Source organism: Haliotis rubra, unplaced genomic scaffold (assembly GCF_003918875.1).
Source record: "Haliotis rubra isolate DU_JTF1 unplaced genomic scaffold, ASM391887v1 Scf1310, whole genome shotgun sequence".
In the NCBI taxonomy this organism is placed as follows: Eukaryota; Metazoa; Mollusca; class Gastropoda; order Lepetellida; family Haliotidae; genus Haliotis; species Haliotis rubra.
This window is the reverse complement of record NW_025765238.1, coordinates 148,645-166,852: the sequence shown is the minus strand read 5'-3', so window position 1 is coordinate 166,852 and position 18,208 is coordinate 148,645. Positions and strand designations below refer to the sequence as shown.

Below are 18,208 nucleotides of genomic sequence, written 5' to 3'. Positions count from 1 at the left end.
TATCCCATCGCCTAATGAATCGTGGTATAAATATATTGTTTTATCTTTTTCTTCTGCAGGTTTGAGATAGTATGGTGTTATGCCGGTGCCATTTGCAGGTTTTGGTGGATGACCAATATATAAAAATTCAACTTTTCATGTTTATGTAATTTATTGTACACTCTTGTTTCGTTAGAAATTGCCTGCGATTCAGGCGCTTGTAAATCAAAGAAAATAGCGAGGTGTCAGTGTCTCTGGTGTTTCAGCGGAAGAAAATTGGGAACATTTTCTTTATTTCTTTTTATAAAACAATAAAAAGCGCTACATCCTTATATCTAATCTGATAATTTCCAATTCAAGAGATCAGTATAGGTTCTCTAGGGAAATGAAATTAGTTTTTGAACGCCTAACATTTCAAGTTTTTGCCGTTTGGTTAGGGTAATGTGCCCCTTGTCCCTTCCTAACGTACGTGATTTGTGGTTACACCATAGTTCCGCTTACTCTTCGACCTTCTGTTCTATTGCATCTCTACACTTGTTTCTTCAATACCTCTGCAAGTTGTGTGTGGACGAAACTTAGCATTAGATTGCACGATTGCGAGTGAATGATTTCCGTTTACACTGCATAGAGCAGTATTTAATCGCAACTTCATAAGGTTAAAACTTGCTTTGTCAGTTTCTTTCTCGCGATGGGGTGTATGCTGTTAAGAAACTTAAGGTCACAAGTAGGAGCTGTATGGGTTTGGTTGGTTGGTTGGTTGTTTAACGTCGCACCATGCAATATTCCAGCTATATGGCGGCGGTCTGTAAATAATCGAGTCTGGACCAGACAATCCAGTGATCAACAGCATGAGCATCGATCTACGTAATTGGGATACGATGACATGTGTGAACCAGACCGGCGAGCCTGATCACTCAATCCCGTTATTCGCCTCAAACATAGGTTACTGAAGACCAATTCTAACCCGGATCTTCACGGGTGTATGGGTTTGGAATCCACGATTATTAAATTATGGCATGTCAAGGCATGTACATTGTCAGGCTTTAGGGTCCTTGCTCGGGGACATAATTTTAAACATTTCTGACATATGCCCGTGCAAAGTTCGAGTAGAACCATGTAGTGGTATAATCGTAGGCTTTCTGTCAAACAGCGTAACATAACGTATTTCATGCATCTTATTTACATTCTTATTGTAACAAGATTCAGCTCAATTGAAGCACGGTCTCTAGTCCCAGCAGGAGTAAACTACTCTAAAACTAGATTATGTGTAACTGACATATCAATGCAGCTTTTATTAAATGAAACAGGATCAAATCCATTGATGTGACGCTTTTTGTAGTGTGCTTGGTTTCAACATATCCTGATACTACACAATAGGATACTGACAAAATCATTTGCATCTGTCTTACACATGACCTGCTGCGATTTGGGGGAAAATAGCAGGTAGACAGTATGCTCTCCTTGTCGAGGGTATTGTGCACAAGCTTGGTGTCGAGTTTGGTATTTTGGTATCATGCCCTATTGGAGGGACTCGCTGCTAATACTTTCAAGCAGTGGTATGGATCGGACTCAGGTATTTTCAAGCCACCTTGAGACAAGTTGAATGTATGTGATGACAATATTAGACAGCATGCACTCTCTAATAAAGTTATTTTTGTCAAATGGAACCTGGTGACATACTGATTTGGTGACCCAACTATAACATGCAAGACATCACCTCTTCCTTCCGTCCAATGCTGTGTTTAAAAAGTACCCAAACTCCCCACAGGAACAGACGTTGTCAACTTTTCAGACAGAAATGGCGAAGGGACATGAACCGATAAGACATGTCCGTGTCTCAAGGTTTCTGTATCGGAGAGAGTTACCCCCATGAATCACTATGCAGTACCTTTTCTACAGACGAACCATGGGTTTGTTGTTTTTATATGATCTTCTATTAATGACAATATGCCAGTTGTAACTACCAAAATGTTTAATTCTAACATCTCCACTTGCAGGGAACAAAGGGCGTGGTCGTGGCCGCAAGCGAAGGAGGTTCAACTTCAATCCAGTAAACCTAAATCATAAGAAACCAGGTCGACGCGATCTTGTCTACTTTGAGAATTCACCATCATTTTGCGAAAAGGATAATGTTATCGGATTTCAGGGCACGCTTGGTCGTGAGTGCAATGCCACCTCTATTGGAGTTGACGGTTGTGATCTGATGTGTTGTGGGCGTGGCCATACGACAGAAAAGTACATAGTTAAAGAACGCTGCAGCTGTACTTTTCACTGGTGTTGTCATGTGAAGTGCAAGACTTGTACACGTACAAAGGTCAGACACAGCTGTCTCTAGAGCCACCCGCCTGCATAACGCATTAACGTACCAGTGACAGCAACGGTTCGTGATGTCAAGATAATTGACAGTATGTTCAAGAAACATTGTTATTATATCACACTTGTGTTTTAACACCCTTTCTGAAGTGCCATGCCGTATGTTTCTTTTGTACATAATATTGACTTCCATGTGGATTTCCATCTGAAGTGTTCCCAGGATACGAACAGTCTGCTGTATGTTCTACGCCATGACCATGTATGTCTTGGGCGAACTTCCATGTTCTCATGTAAACGTATTCACTATGGGTTGTTCAGTACATTGCTTGGCTGAATTGTATCCTAGGTTTAGTGCTGAGTGGATACATGATCTAGAACAGTTTAAATGTATTCAGAACAATACACATACGCACAACGTTGTTGCCATGTCAAGTGTATGGAATAATTAACTACTAAAAGTTTTGTGAATCAGCAATATAATCACTGATATCAATTGTTCAACAACCTGAAATGCAGCAGTCCTGACACTGAGACGTGTGGTCCATTGCCTTAAATACTGTACTACATGTATTACTATGCAAGTGGTTCAACTGAGTGAATTACACCTGTTCAAATCCTGATGCAGCGTGTGTTGGTGTTGTCCAGTAGTAGGAAGATACATGACCCCATATTCATGTGTCTGTCGTATGTTTTACTTACATGATCCAACATATTAATCGAACTAATGTACAAACGTTCGAGTTAGATGTAAATCATATTGACTCAAAAGAATAAATTATGTTTGAATAACTCCTAGTTTGAGTTGAAATATTGCTATGGGCAGAGAACCAACGGTGACCATTTACACATAATATCATTATCCGTTTGCTCTTGGAGACAAATAGGTCCATGTGGCACTTAGGTATGGTGTTCAAAGAGAGTGTCAACATAATGATTTCATGATTTCAAACCGTATTTAGAGTGAGTATTCTAATCTTGAAACGTTAATGATACGTTTAAATTGTGTGGGTGAAGAATATTTAAGAGACGTAAAATCCTATTCACGTATCTTAATACCAGTTCCTGTTTGGGTTCTTGGCATCCAGGTTCTGTCTGTCCTGTCAATTGACCTGTAGTATATATTATTCATTGCCCTTTGTCTCCTGTGATCCTTCTCACGACAGTTCCTCTTCCCAGTGTCGGAAAGTACCTACACGCACCATCAGCAGCAGGTAGTCTAAAAGTGCTTGTCTCATTATATATGTGATAATATCAAATTATAACAAGTTTTCTACCATAAATACATATGTGCACAGTCTTCGTGAAAAGCAGAATGTCCAGATCGCTTCAAATGTCTTCAGATTGTATAATCCTCATACAACAATATCCCACCACACTTACAGGCTTCTTTCGTTCTGCTAGAATACAGTGCTCTATTGATGTTTGGAGCAATAGAAAGATTTACGGAACCAATACGGTATCAATACAGTATGTACAATGTGCTTTCAATTTCCTATAGATAACGCACAGTTTAGGCTTCAGATAATGCCAATTCAAACCAACAGGTTATGACATATATATTGAGTAGTTCCCCTGGATTTTGGATTCAGTGACAGTAACAAAGCACACAGGCTTTCACTGTGTTGTCGTCATTTAATACCTAGCTTTTCCTAAACAACTCTAAGAAGTTACCTACTCGACAATGAACTCGAGAAAAACGTTATAGATTTATCATACAGTGTTTCCATTATGATTTCTCGTTTCTGAACAGTTGCCATTTAGTTATATGCCTACCTTTTCTTTCTGATGCTAAACAAATCAGTGTGTAGTATGTTCCCTACAGATCATGAACCAAATGATAGAAAACTAATAAACTGTAATGGAATATTGCGATCAAGCTTGCAGTGTATCAAAATGGCAATGTGCATGTGATTGGTCGTGGGGTCTATATAACTATGTAACTGCTCGAATTCATGAAAATACTTTCAATCCTTAGAAATCCTATGAACATTTTCATTGCAGTCAAATATTTCATAGAATAGACAAATTAACCATGGAGCTTGACGCTATGATAGAGTAATACATTATTTGTGTAGAGGCACCTATATCAGGCATTTATGAATTCAAAATTCTACTTCATACCTGATCAGCATCAAACGTTTAAAGAAAAAATTAAAATATGACTCTGTCGAAGTGTCACCTTCAGTTGGAACAATATAATTTTCTCTAAAAAGAATCCAGTCATTTTCATTGTGGATACCCGTATTTCTGCATTGATAACAATTTATTAAAGTTTATAGGCCATAAACCTTAGTATTTCCGTGGAATGGTATGGCTTCACACGCAAACAACCTCAAGCACTGCGCCATATTTTTCATGGTAATCACAACTAATTGTCTTCTCGGCAGATATATTGTCATGTGTTGATCTTCTTGGTTATATTTCCTGAAAGAGGGTGCTGGTGATTGTTTCACGTGTATGGCACAGCCAAGACAATTATAATGAAACTATTTGTTGTGAAGAGAAAGTTAAAACCTTCAATTGAAGGGAAAGAATATGGGCTTACATGTATCATTTGATTTATTTTATTGTGCAATGAGATTCCTGTGGAACATCAATTAACAGCTTAACATCGATGTAATTAATCAATATGTACAATAAAGCATTACAACACAACAACATTAGTGGCGTTGTTGAAAGCTCCAGATCACAAAACGACCTGACAAAAGCACATATGAGGAACTTTGGCTCCGTACTGTACTAAGTCTTTAGGTCAAAAACTAAGCATGGGAAATTACTAATGCAATATATGAGGCAGAAAATGCCATCCAGTTTAAACTGTACAATTACATATAATTACACGTATCTGATATGCTAATACATATTACCTCTACATTTCCTACATTCACAGCCCTTTACCGTAAATCTCCAACATACATTACACCTCGCAGTAGTATTGACATCACGAGTAAAAGAAAGCAAATGCAAATCTTAACAAAGCAAATATCATTTCCCAATGGCACTATTCCCACCTTTCTCTCAGTCTGGCACTATATAGCTTGATGGAAAGCCTGTTTTGAAAGATGCAGCCTATGTACAACACTAAAGCAGACACAATATCCTAACTATTCTCGTCCCGTGGACACAGTGGAAGGAATATATTGTCAGGGGTGCCTATAGTGCCCGTCATCAGGACATGATAACAAGCGGTAACACATGGCAGGATTCCCAGCGCCGTTCTCACAGTATCAAGTCCATCTCTGCTTCATGCTGGTCCTACTGTTATAAAGGCACTGGTGGTAGACACTTGACAATATTCTACTAATGCCGCTAGTCATAGCACAGACGGGTATGACCCGTGGTTTAATGCTTCGCGTGTCAGGAACAACGATATACCGTCTCCACCGACACACATGTTTCACACTCAACCTCACAACACCAAATAAACTGACATTTGCAGTTCTTCTTTACGGTCACTTCCGTTTTGGTATATCCGCGACCACAACACATCAGGTCACATCCACTGACATCCTGGGAGTCGGGGTTACATTCGCGATGCCTTGTCCCTAACGATCCCAATCTTTTGCTCCTTTTGCAAAAATTGGGTGACTCTTCTGAATAGACCAGGTCGTCCTTGGCAGGAGGTTTTATTGTGTCCCCCTCGGGTATTAGTCCTTTGCCATCATTTGTTATTATAACTTTAGCTCCACCATCGAATTTCTTTTTAAGAACATCACCGGCTGTTTTGAACACAGGCATCTTCCTCCAACACGTCTTGAGCGTGCACGATCCAGACAAGCCATGACATTTGCATTCCTTTCTCATGTGGCTGGTAACGGCCTGGGAAAAAAACAACACACGTAAAACGTCAAGTTTAAGATTTTTTGCAAAGATAACCTCTTAAAACTGCGCATATTGAAAACAAATAGGACAGTTTGATTAGTATATTTTCGTAATGATTACACCCTTTTTAAACCCTAAATCACATCCTTTAGAACTTTAGGAAAGAGTACAGGTCAGGCTAAAAGGTATCGAAAAGGCAGATTTTTGAGGTTTTTCGTGAAGCATGTTATAAATGTGTGAACAGAAGGAGGTTCTTGAGCCCAGCCGATAAGTGCTAAGGCGATGTAGATGAAGACATGTCAAACATGCTAGAAAAGACATATCTGGCTACGAACTTGCTCGTGGTTAGATTATCCTGCATAATTTAGCCATGCTTGAGTGCCTAAACACAACACAAGTAGAGAAAGGCAGAAAGATCACGAGTTGTCAAACATGATGAAAGTCATATCATCATCACAAATGTACTACTTTGGAAAATTTTGACAGGTTAATTGAGCCAAAAGGGCCGTCGTTATGAGATTGTTGACATGTACGTCGTTTGTATACCTGTCTTCCAGCTTCGTTATTATGCAGTTGTATCAGAGTTGTGACGTCTCCCCGTCGCTTCTTGCGACGTCTGGCATCCATGAATTCTCTCGACTTCTGGTAGCCGAACTCTACATTGTCTCCACATCCGCCCCATACCCACTCGCCATCAGTAGCAACGTCCCGTATGTTGTTATCACAGGTACACTGGAGCAGACGCCCGGTGCTGCACGCCTCCGTCACGGCAAACACCACGCCGGCGGCCGTAATTGCGTAGACAAATGCAGCTTCCCTCGTGTCTGAAACAGCATATATGATATTGTAATACCAATACGTGCATACAGGTTACGACGTACCAAGACTGCAGTTTACATTATCCGCTAAATTACTCTTTACGTGTATCAATACGCAAACCTGAAACGGACTAAACCCTTTTCATTTTAATTGCGATAAACTTATCTCTCTTATAATTAATTTGCCATATTTCACATACAAACATTCAGTGCTCAATTCTTGTATTACTATTCAAACTATTCAATCGTTTAACAATACTGATATCATAATATATTAAAGATATTGCTGATGACAACAAAATTGATAAACATGCTAAATTAAATAATGATAATATCAAAATCCCACTTAAAATACACACACTGAAATCGCACAATACACACAAGAGAGGAATTTTATGTATGCATCACCTAGCAGGACAGATACAATGTAAGGTTTTCAAAACGGTAAGCTGTAAAGTCGTTTGAAAGAATGTGACTTCGGGGCGTTTTAATGTAGATGTCAGTGTCCACGGGGGTAAGTCAGCTGATAGAAAACAAGCTCCCACACGAACCACATGAAAGGGCCACCTCGCTCCCACTTTGTTTTATACGACATCAATCTTTGTCGCTTTGTCAATTTTATGACCCACAATAATTTCAATAAGGTCATAGCTGACTGGGTTCGTAAAATGCAAGTATCTTGAGAGTCATTTCTCGATTCTCGGGAATGTCGGCCGTCATAAAGGCGCCATTAAAACGTATCTATCAATCCCGTCCATGAGAAAGAAACTAAATATGAGAATGGACACATAGGGCTATATTAAGTATGACGTTAACCCAAACGTATGAGCCGTGGCTGAGCTGGACAATCAAGACGGACCACCATCGCGCTTCACTGTATGCATAATGCACATATATGTTGAGGCTAGTCGTTGTCTGTCTCACGGATCAGTAGTTCAGGTGATATTTTGGCTGGTTGCAACACAGATCGATGTTTTTATTTAAAAAAATATATAATTACGTTCTTCTCCGTTCCTCGGACACTTTGCGGCATTGAACCATAGATGCTTAGTTTGTCACTTATTCAAAAGAATAGATCTAGAAAATAGGTTGGTATTCCAGGCTCTCGACAGTTCCTTGTGATGTATTTATTTGACTGGCAAACAGCGCACTGTTTGAGATTTTTATTCATTATCTCGGTACCTAGAATTACAGTTCTCAGTGAGTATTGAACGATATTGAATCCATGCCACAATTGACGAATCCACTGAGTACCCCGAGCACTAACCAGGCCGCCCCTGACCACAGCAGAATCAGTCTTGTGATGTGACCTTATTCATAAGACCATGAAACGTGCCACATTCATAATTTACTTTTAGGGAAATGTTTCATTAAAGTTGGAACCACTTCACTTTTCATTTCCGATCGCCAAAGGTTCACTTGATGTATCTCAATAGCCATTACCTGTTCAAGATCACTACATACGATATTTGATTAAATCATTTCTTCTAGGATATGATCATTAAAAGAAATATAATAATCAAACTTTTATATTTCTTTTTGCTATGCGCAGTTTTAAGAGTTAATAGGTAGCATTTCCTTGGATGGGTGACCGTGTTTGGCAGCTTGACTACTTAGAGTAGGACTTTATTTCTGTCCCTCAACGAAGCCCATGTGATACATGTAGGCAAGTGAGTTTATTCAAAATTGCCTCTGTTCACCCAGCAGAAAATGGGTACCCCGTGGGATAAAGTCATGTGACTATAACCGTCTAGCGCTTAACAGACAACTTGAATTATCCGGGGTTATAAATGATCAGATTGTTCGGGCTCTTCGAGCATGCATTGTGCATGGAGCAATGCGCATGATAAATGAACTATTATTATTAACAGTATTTGTTTACAATGTCTAATCTGCCCGCCATGAAATGCACATGCACTGTTCGTATCGGTGTCCAGGACAGGTTCCAGTGTCATCAGCAGTTGGAGATTACTCACGCCAACCACTATCGAATGAATTGTATGCCATCCTAGTTGTATGTATATCCACTTGATGCCATGTTTGGTGCTAATGCTCACCACAAAACCCATGTACATCTGTTTCAGAGTTTGCAATACGTTGTAATGGTAACGACATCGCTTTAGTTCCTGAGGTCATCCGTGAACGGCATTGGTGTGATATTTATTATTACTGACAATCGTGGATTTATATATTTCCACTATACACTTTGGACGAGACTCCAAAGACTCGAACCGACTGATCAGCACTTGGTATGCCAAGTCAACAGGTTGCTACTACTGACGTTCAGCTTCTACGGGCTCATGTGGTTCACAGTGGGTCCGGCTGGCTGCAACCCCCTCCACATAACTGATACAACTGGACTCTCAACAACGAACAATTACCTGGAAGACACCCCCATCCAGCTGATTATTCCTGAGTGTCACACACACGCACGCACGCACGCGCGCGTACGCACACGCACACGCATACGCACACAGAGTAATCCCCATATTCGCAATTACACAGTTGACTATATAATGAACTCGATCATCATTGATTGATTTGTTTAGATGTCAGTTCTAACGAATAGTTAAACAACAATGTGGAGGTATGCAAACTTGAACAATTATAGCAAAAGTCAGTCGTCAAGTACGTGCTCATAACATGTGTTAAGATAATGAAAAAAATCGCATGTGTGAAAAAAGAATAAAGATATGTAGCTTTGGGATTTTCGCTTATGCGATAGCGCAGTTCATTACACTGAAGAGATGAAAGTTTTCCAGCTATAGTCAGTGAACATCGATATTAATGAAACCTTAAGCCTGGTGCTTCACAGGCAATGATAGAAGACGACTACACTCATTCAATATACACCACTTCATAAATTACAATATTCACTACACACCACTTCATAGATTACACAATTCACTACACACCACTTCATACGTACCACTTCGTCTGTAGCAACATTCCCGACGTACCACTTCGTCTGCAGCAACATTACCTACATGCCACTTCGTCTGCAGCAACATAACCTACGTGCCACTTTGTCTGTAGCAACATTCCCTACGTGCCACTTCGTCTGTAGCAACATTCCATACGTACCACTTCGTCTGTAGCAACAGTCCCGACGTACCACTTCGTCTGTAGCAACATAACCTACGTGCCACTTTGTCGGTAGCAAAATTCCCTACGTACCACTTCGTCTGTAGCAACATTACCTACGAGCCACTTCGTCTGTAGCAACATTACCTACGAGCCACTTCGTCTGTAGCAACATTACCTACGAGCCACTTCGTCTGTAGCAACATTACCTTCGTACCACTTCGTCTGTAGCAACATTACCTACGTGCCACTTTGTCTGTAGCAACAACTGCGTCTATAACGATATTTACGTATTACTTCATATTTTACATCATTCATTAAAAATTTACACTTTGTATATGACAACATTTACTACTTAACATTCTATTTTGAACAACATCCATACTATCTCAACGATACCAACAATCACCTGATACCACTTCCTTCAGAACAACTTTCACTACAGCATTGCAACATTACCACATATCTTTTAACACATACAACAAGTACCATTTCGTCTTGAAAAGCACGTGTTTTCGTCTGTAACAACACTCACTACACACCACTATATCCTTCTGAACAAACACTGTGTAACACTTCGTTTGTAAAACAATCACAACCTACCCTTTCGTCCTTAAGGCAGTCAGTTCATAACACTTAAATAACAAAATTCACTATATAACAATACATATTATTTCATTTATGGCAATGTTTACAACATACCATTTCGTTTAAAAAGCATTCACTCAACAAATCGTCTATAACAGCATCCTCTACATGCTACGTCGTCAATAATACGGATGAAAACATATTCACTCCACATAGTAGTGTACGTTTCAATAATCACTATAACTAACGGTATATAACACAAGCTTCACATGGTGGTGCAAAAGCTTCTTCAGGATTCACTGGGTGGTGCAGACGATTCTACAGGATTCACTTGGTGGTGCAGGAGCTCCTACAAGATTCACTTGGTGGTGCAGGAGATTCTACAGGATTCACTTGGTGGTACAGGAGATTCTACAGGATTCACTTGGTGGTGCAGGAGATTCTACAGGATTCACTTGCTGGTGCAGGAGATTCTACAGGATTCACTTGATGGTGCAGGAGATTCTACAAGATTCACTTGGTGGTGCAGGAGATTCTACAGGATTCACTTGGTGGTGCAGGAGATTCTACAGGATTCACTTGGTGGTGCAGACGATTCTACAGGATTCACTTGGTGGTGCAGGAGATTCTACAAGATTCACTTGGTGGTGCAGGAGATTCTACAGGATTCACTTGGTGGTGCAGGGGCTTCTACAAGATTCACTTGGTGGTGCAGGAGATTCTACAGGGTTCACTTGGTGGTGCAGGAGCTTCTACAAGATTCACTTGGTGGTGCAGGAGATTCTACAGGATTCACTTGGTGATGCAGGAGATTCTACAGGATTCACTTGGTGGTGCAGGAGATTCTACAGGATTCACTTGGTGATGCAGGAGATTCTACAGGATTCACTTGGTGATGCAGGAGATTCTACAGGATTCACTTGGTGGTGCAGGAGATTCTACAGGATTCACTTGGTGATGCAGGAGATTCTACAGGATTCACTTGGTGGTGCAGGAGATTCTACAGGATTCACTTGGTGATGCAGGAGATTCTACAGGAGTCACTTGTTTTTCACAAGTTTCACTGCCATGTCGAAAGTTTCACGATTTACAGGTGCGATGTAAGGCTTTTTTCAATATTCATTTAGCTTGTAAGCACATGTGTACAAGATTCACCAAAAAAACGTCCTAAAGCTCTTTTTAGATTGTGGCGTTGCAAGGGATCCTACAATATTCACTGTATAGGTGTAAGGGTTCCTAAAAGATTAATTGTTTGCTGTAAGGGGTCTTATAAGAATCAATGTCGTGGTGTAAGGGCTCTTACAAAATGCAATGTGGCACCACCACAGGTTTCAACATAATATGTTGGGCTTGTGTAAGGTTTCCTTCACAGTTCGAAGGAGGTGTTGCAAAATAGAAAGGCGTCACTTGCTGTCATGTTTTTAATCATTTTACACACACACACACACACACACACACACACACACACACACACACACACACACACACACACACACACACACACACACACACTCACTCACTCTCACTCACTCACTCACTCACTCACTCACTCACTCTCACTCACTAACACACACACACTCACTTACACTCACTAACACTCACTAACACTAACACTAACACTAACACACACTTTAACTGTTGCCTGGAATATATGTACTCGGCGTCATTAATGAAGGTCAAGCTATTGGTAACTCTATTTCTTACAAGTTGTAAAATCTTTTTTGTTTTAAATATATACAACTGAATGTTTTATAAACTTTCTTAACAGTATGGAAAAACACATCAGGCCGTTGAAATACATTCTGTTACTCATGGCACGTTTTCAATTCAAATTGCCAATATGGAAATCCACCTGACAGTTAATGTCAACGATTTGCAGGTGCAAGTCGCCCTCTCAATCCATGGAAAGTGGAGGACAATATACATGCATTGATGCTTTTTCATTGTCGTTCACTGTTCAGGTGCCTGTGTGAAATCGCAGCTTTAAATGAGACGGTTTTTGACACTTGCTGAAAGGGGACAGGCTATAGAATATGTAAGGATATCCAGGAGTACCACTCGTCGAAGTTAAAGGGCAGCCAGACTCCGTTGTAAGCGACCTGCAGTTTGTCCACCACTAACACCACGTCACAGAAAGGCGCGTTTGAGATGGAGGAGACATCATGGCCGCCGGAATCAACGTCAAGGGTCTCCTGTGCTTTTCACAGATGAAAGCAGATTCAATTTTTGCTTCCATGATTGTCGGCAGAGGATTTATCGTCGCAATAGAGAGCGAATCACAGATGCAACTGTGGCCACGCATAACCGATTTGGCGGGTGTCGTTATGGTTTAGACGTACTCCACTGCACGTGGTCGATGGTAATCTTACCGGACAGCGTTCTCGGGACGGGATTCTGGCTCCTATGCAAGCTATGCATGGCTTTTATGGTCGACCCTCTTTACTGCAAGACGACAACGCTAGGCCTCTTAGGGCCAGGATTGTCACTGAATTCCTTAGGCATCAGGGTGTAGGGCGGATGGAGTGGCCAGCATGCTCGCCAGACCTCAACCCAATGGAGCATGCCTGGGTTGAACTCGGTCGACGTATGTACCTACACATGTCACCTTAGTCTGTCTCACAGTCCCTGAACCAGCTTAGTTTCCCTACGGCCAAGCTCTCTCTGCAATGCTAAATCCCCAAATGAAGCAGGTTCCTGGGGCTCCTTTTCAATTTATATGGGTTTGTTTGTTACTATCAAAATTATATATATTCAGAGACTAAGCACCAGTGGATTTCCCAGGACTCCGCAGAGCTCTAGTAGAGAAATGGAATGCGATTTCGCAAGTTTTCTTTATGAACTTGATAAGGAGCATGTGAACAAGGTACACCTGGGTCTTGGACGCGCGAGGAGGGTACCCAAGATGTTGAATGATCAAGTGCTTCATGTTTGTCATTTTCATTTGTGTGTGTGTGTGTGAGAGAGCGCTCGTGTGCGTGCGCGTTTGTCCATACAACCGATGTTTCCTAGTGCTGTCAGAACTTTTTGTCTGTATGTCACAATGTGTCACGTTAGTCAACACAATTAACATTATGATGACACTCATGGTTCTATCATTTCTGGGAATCTTTCCTTTACATGTGCTATATATCATTTGACCCTTTATTAATGACGCCTAGTATAATAATGAGTCTTCAGTTAAATATGGTATGACTTCTGTCGAACATAAAGCTGAATTTCGTATCGAGAGCGTTGTTTCCTATGGTTGTCACACTACTGTATGGTCATGTGTCTCAAGAACGGCGATACCCTTTGGCGAATGACAGGAAGCATTTCTACACTTTAAAACCGAAATCAAACACACCGACAACCTAATTTCTTGCCACAGCGTGTTGGATTGATCATAACTGATATTGTTTATTGCATTCTAGCAGCAGAAACTGTATATCTGTACTTGCCCTGCTATTATTAGATAGATAATAGGAGCTGTAAGAAGGTTGTCAGTTGCTTATAGTTTCCGTTTAGCAACCTTCATAGGACGTATCAAAGAAGAAGACATTTGGTGACATATTATCTATATAGGGTGCTTCAGAAGAAGACGGTAACCGTAACTCAATTGCCACCATAGAACGGTGGACGCGATTTTAGTGTGGCTGCAGATGCAAATATCTACTGATTTTGAAAAACAATAAACGAATCGATTTTATATGTAATTAGTTTCTAATCATCAATACTGCTCAGGGCGCGCACACGTGCGAAGATACACAACGGGTATACTTTTATTACTTTCTATAATTGACTCGCAAAGACTTCAAATGGCTATTCTATCTACCTATCAATGGATAATACATGTTGTATATGTTATTGATGTGTACATGCACTGTAATGACCAAGGTGTGGTATGGTCATTTAATTGTGTATATTTGACAACACGTTGTAGCATTATTACATTATACCGCTGCAAAACATCAGTAAAGTAAACATAAGTTACAACATACCTCGGCGTAAATGCAGCTATTCCTCTGCGTACCAATTCCTGGCCGTACCTGCTTTTCCGAACCCTCCAGCTAGTCCCATCTACGTTCTACTATAACATCGTACAACTTGCTTACACGCTCACGCAGTGGTAGAGCTGCTAAGGCTCTCAAAGTATGTTCTTGTTTTCCATATGTCTACTCTTGTAGAACAACTTCAAACGAAAAGCTGTGCCATAAATATGATCACTTTCGACTACCAAAGTAGCAATTATACTGTATGCGCATAACGGTTTCCGCGGACTGCCAGCCGCTGGCACTGAGAGCCAGATAATATTTTCTTGAAGTCTTTGAAGTGAAATCTGATCGCTGCTTCTCTACATCCATTCCTGTGATGTGTATAGACTTCACAGAACTCCCTTCCTTTGATCTTTTAATTAAATGACCCTTAGTTGCAGACAGGAATTCTGCAAAAATGGCCTCTTTTTCTATAAAAAAACATTCTTTACGTATTAGAAAGAGGCAGGGATACGGCCATGTGGTGAATAAACGGTAGTGGTTCTATTGGCCTCACAAGAGTTAGTAAAGCTCACTTCTACCAGCAAGAAGAATGTCGGTGAGTTCCTCCACTTTCTCTTGTCTTTATATTATGCAGTACCCTTGTTTGTACTATTCTTGAATACCACAATGTTCAATATTAGATTATGCAATGTATAGATATTTCATATTGAGTCACAAATGTAAACTAACATTGCATTTAACAAGGAAGTATGACGCATACAGATGTTCAAGTGGTAAGATACCTGTGCAAGTATTGCGGGGTATTGAGGCTATACGATAGGAGGGTGTTTTGACTGAATGCATGTAAATCTATGTTCTCCTTTTGACATAAAAATACAATTAATTATTGTGTGTAGATATTTTGATCTTTGTGTGCATATTTGTTATTATGTTCAAAGGTGACCTCTAAAATTACAACATGTCTTCAATGGACAGTTTTAGAAATCGTTTCACTGCACGTTAGCGTATTCTGTTTTCAATAGTGTTCATGTTAAATCACCCCTCTCCATCACACTCTCTCTCTCCCAAACACACTTTCTCTCCCTCGCACGCACGTACACACATACACACACGTACACACACGTACACACACACACACACATATACATACATACATACACTGCGTACGAAATCCTATTTATGACGTAACGTACGCTGGTATGGTAACTTCTGTCTTGTACAACGCGTACTGTAGCAGTGGGTTAGCTGTATTACGTCGTGTCAGCGTGTGAGGGAGGAAAAGGGCGCAGGTCCAACCTTGTATGAGCTGGAGGATCTGTAGACGGAGTCACCAGCAGCTGTTTGTATATCAAACTGCACTTTACAGGTGTTATTTTTTATTATTCCCATAACATTTTAGACTCCGTGTAATGATCAGATGATAGAAACTCTTACCTTTTCGTAGAATCTTTGATATTGACCGACGAGCAGTTGTGCAGTTCCAACGACGATTTCGGAACTGATACTGACATTCAATGAGAGCCATCTTAGCTCCTTTTGCCACTTCTTCTACAATTTCCGGCTCCTTCCTGCATATGGCGCGCTGTTTACCTGCGAGTCGCCGCGTCTTGCGGCAGATGCTGTTCGGGTCCATCACCAGGGGGCTACCAACTGCCCTGAAGAAACCAAATACAGTGTTCACTGTATGTCATGAATATAACATATATCTACTATGGTGCTGATAAAGTAAACAAAGACCAAGTATGCATTGAAGCAACGTATAGCATGTATGTAATGAACAAACATGAAGTACGTATGTAGTAATGAAAGCATATACGCCGTATATCGCAGTCAGTAACACACCACATCGGTTCCCAATTGCGCAGATCGATGCTCATGCTGTTGATCACTGGATTGTCTGGTCCAGACTCGATTATTTACAGACCGCCGCCATATAACTGGAATATTGCTGAGTGCGGCGTAAAACTAAACTCTCTCACACACACACACACACACACACACACACACACACACACACACACACACACACACACACACACACACACACACACACACACACACACACAAAAACACACACACAAACAAAAACACACACACACAAAAACACACACACACAAAAACACACACACACATACATACACACACACATACATACATACATACATACATACATACATACATACATACATACATACATACATACATACATACATACATACATACATACATACATACATACATACATACATACATACATAGGATGTATTGTTAATAACAGATAATTAGTAGTCCAAATATGAACCTTTGAAATTTGATCAGAAGTGGGTCATACCCCACGATTGGTCAAAACATTTAATTCCTGGTGCGCCTGATCCAGTTCGTGTCATGTTGCCTGACATTTCGTCCACGCCTATCCAGGAAGGCTTGAGTGAATCTGGACTTAACTGTAAAGGTTACACTAGACCATCCATTGACGATACCCACAGTTTGTAAACTCTAAAGGTCATTGATGCCTTGCTAATATCTGGTGATTTGGTAACGGAGATACAACATAGCGTTAAGATTAAGTGTGATTACCGATGAATCGATCCTGTTTTGTGTTGTTTACCTGGATTGTTATGTCGATCATTAACATTATCCGTCTGCATAAACACATTAAGATGTCTGCAAACCACAGACGGAGACACTATGAACATATCGGCTACCTTTTGCTGAGCTGTACCAGTTTAAAGAACACTAATAGCCCTTTGTCGTTAATAGCGTTGCAAACTACGCATTCCCAATCTGATTACAACTACTGTAAAATAAGAGTAAAGAGACTTATGTGTTACTGTGGATAATGAACGTTACCAATGCTAATGGCTATAACGACTTTTCACTGAAATGTCAACATCAAGAATGACCCCAACCTTGTGAATGGTTCATTGCAAGGTTTTGTGTGTGTGTTGTGACGTCTGGATTTGGTTTTCGAAGCTGATCTTTCTTCGATCATGACCTTATTATTTGATGATCCATACCTGTTTTGTTGAATGTACATTGGTTCAGTAATCTTAGTAAAGCAGTTGCTGATAAGACTGTGACACATATCCTGAATGCGTATAGGACGGCCAAGTGGACTTACTTAATCAATCGTTCTTACTATTCACATTACATCAGTTTACATGACATGCGTACAAGGAATGGTATGATGTCTTCTTCTAAGGTGGATGGTTCGTGAAAATATACCTACACTTTTTGTGACGTCAGTGGGCATGAGGACGAGAACACACCTCACAGCTCACTCTACGTTTATTCATAGAGTAATGATGTACTAGTACTCGGCTATAACTAATAGCATGAGTAAACGTTCACTGCGGTCATGCATGAAGTGTATAGTGCAAAACGTGTGTGCATGTATAGCTGTTAAAAACCTAACTTGCATATAATGCAAAACAGTGTTTAGATGTCTTTAATTGACAGAAAACACGTATCACCCATGGTATGATATCGGACTGCGCATCTGAGTATTGGTTTGTGTTGTACAGACAGTCAGGTATGAATTTAGCCGCTGCTCACTTTGGCCTTCTCAGTATCTGCACGTCTTACCCCTATCGCCCGTTCCACCACCAACAACCTCACCTCCCCTAAACC

General features: G+C 40.5%; 2 protein-coding genes across 4 annotated transcripts in view; one reads left to right on the top strand and one right to left on the bottom strand.

Moving 5' to 3' along the window:
* The window catches only part of LOC124267459 (protein Wnt-1-like), a 41,890-nt gene extending 38,809 nt beyond the window's left edge, over window positions 1-3,081 (top strand). For all 3 annotated transcript variants that reach the window (XM_046702380.1, XM_046702378.1, XM_046702379.1), the window contains one exon: window positions 1,977-3,081. In XM_046702380.1, the coding sequence (XP_046558336.1) occupies window positions 1,977-2,314 (338 nt within the window). In that variant the 3' untranslated portion in view covers window positions 2,315-3,081. The remainder of the gene's footprint in view (window positions 1-1,976) is intronic.
* Window positions 3,082-4,840: 1,759 nt separating this feature from the next.
* LOC124267460 (protein Wnt-6-like) overlaps window positions 4,841-18,208 on the bottom strand; it is a 28,978-nt gene continuing 15,610 nt past the window's right edge. The window contains exons 4-6 of the mRNA XM_046702381.1: window positions 16,013-16,233; window positions 6,661-6,938; window positions 4,841-6,111 (exon numbers count right to left, since the gene is read on the bottom strand). Of these exons, the coding sequence (XP_046558337.1) occupies window positions 5,650-6,111; window positions 6,661-6,938; window positions 16,013-16,233 (961 nt within the window). The 3' untranslated portion in view covers window positions 4,841-5,649. The remainder of the gene's footprint in view (window positions 6,112-6,660; window positions 6,939-16,012; window positions 16,234-18,208) is intronic.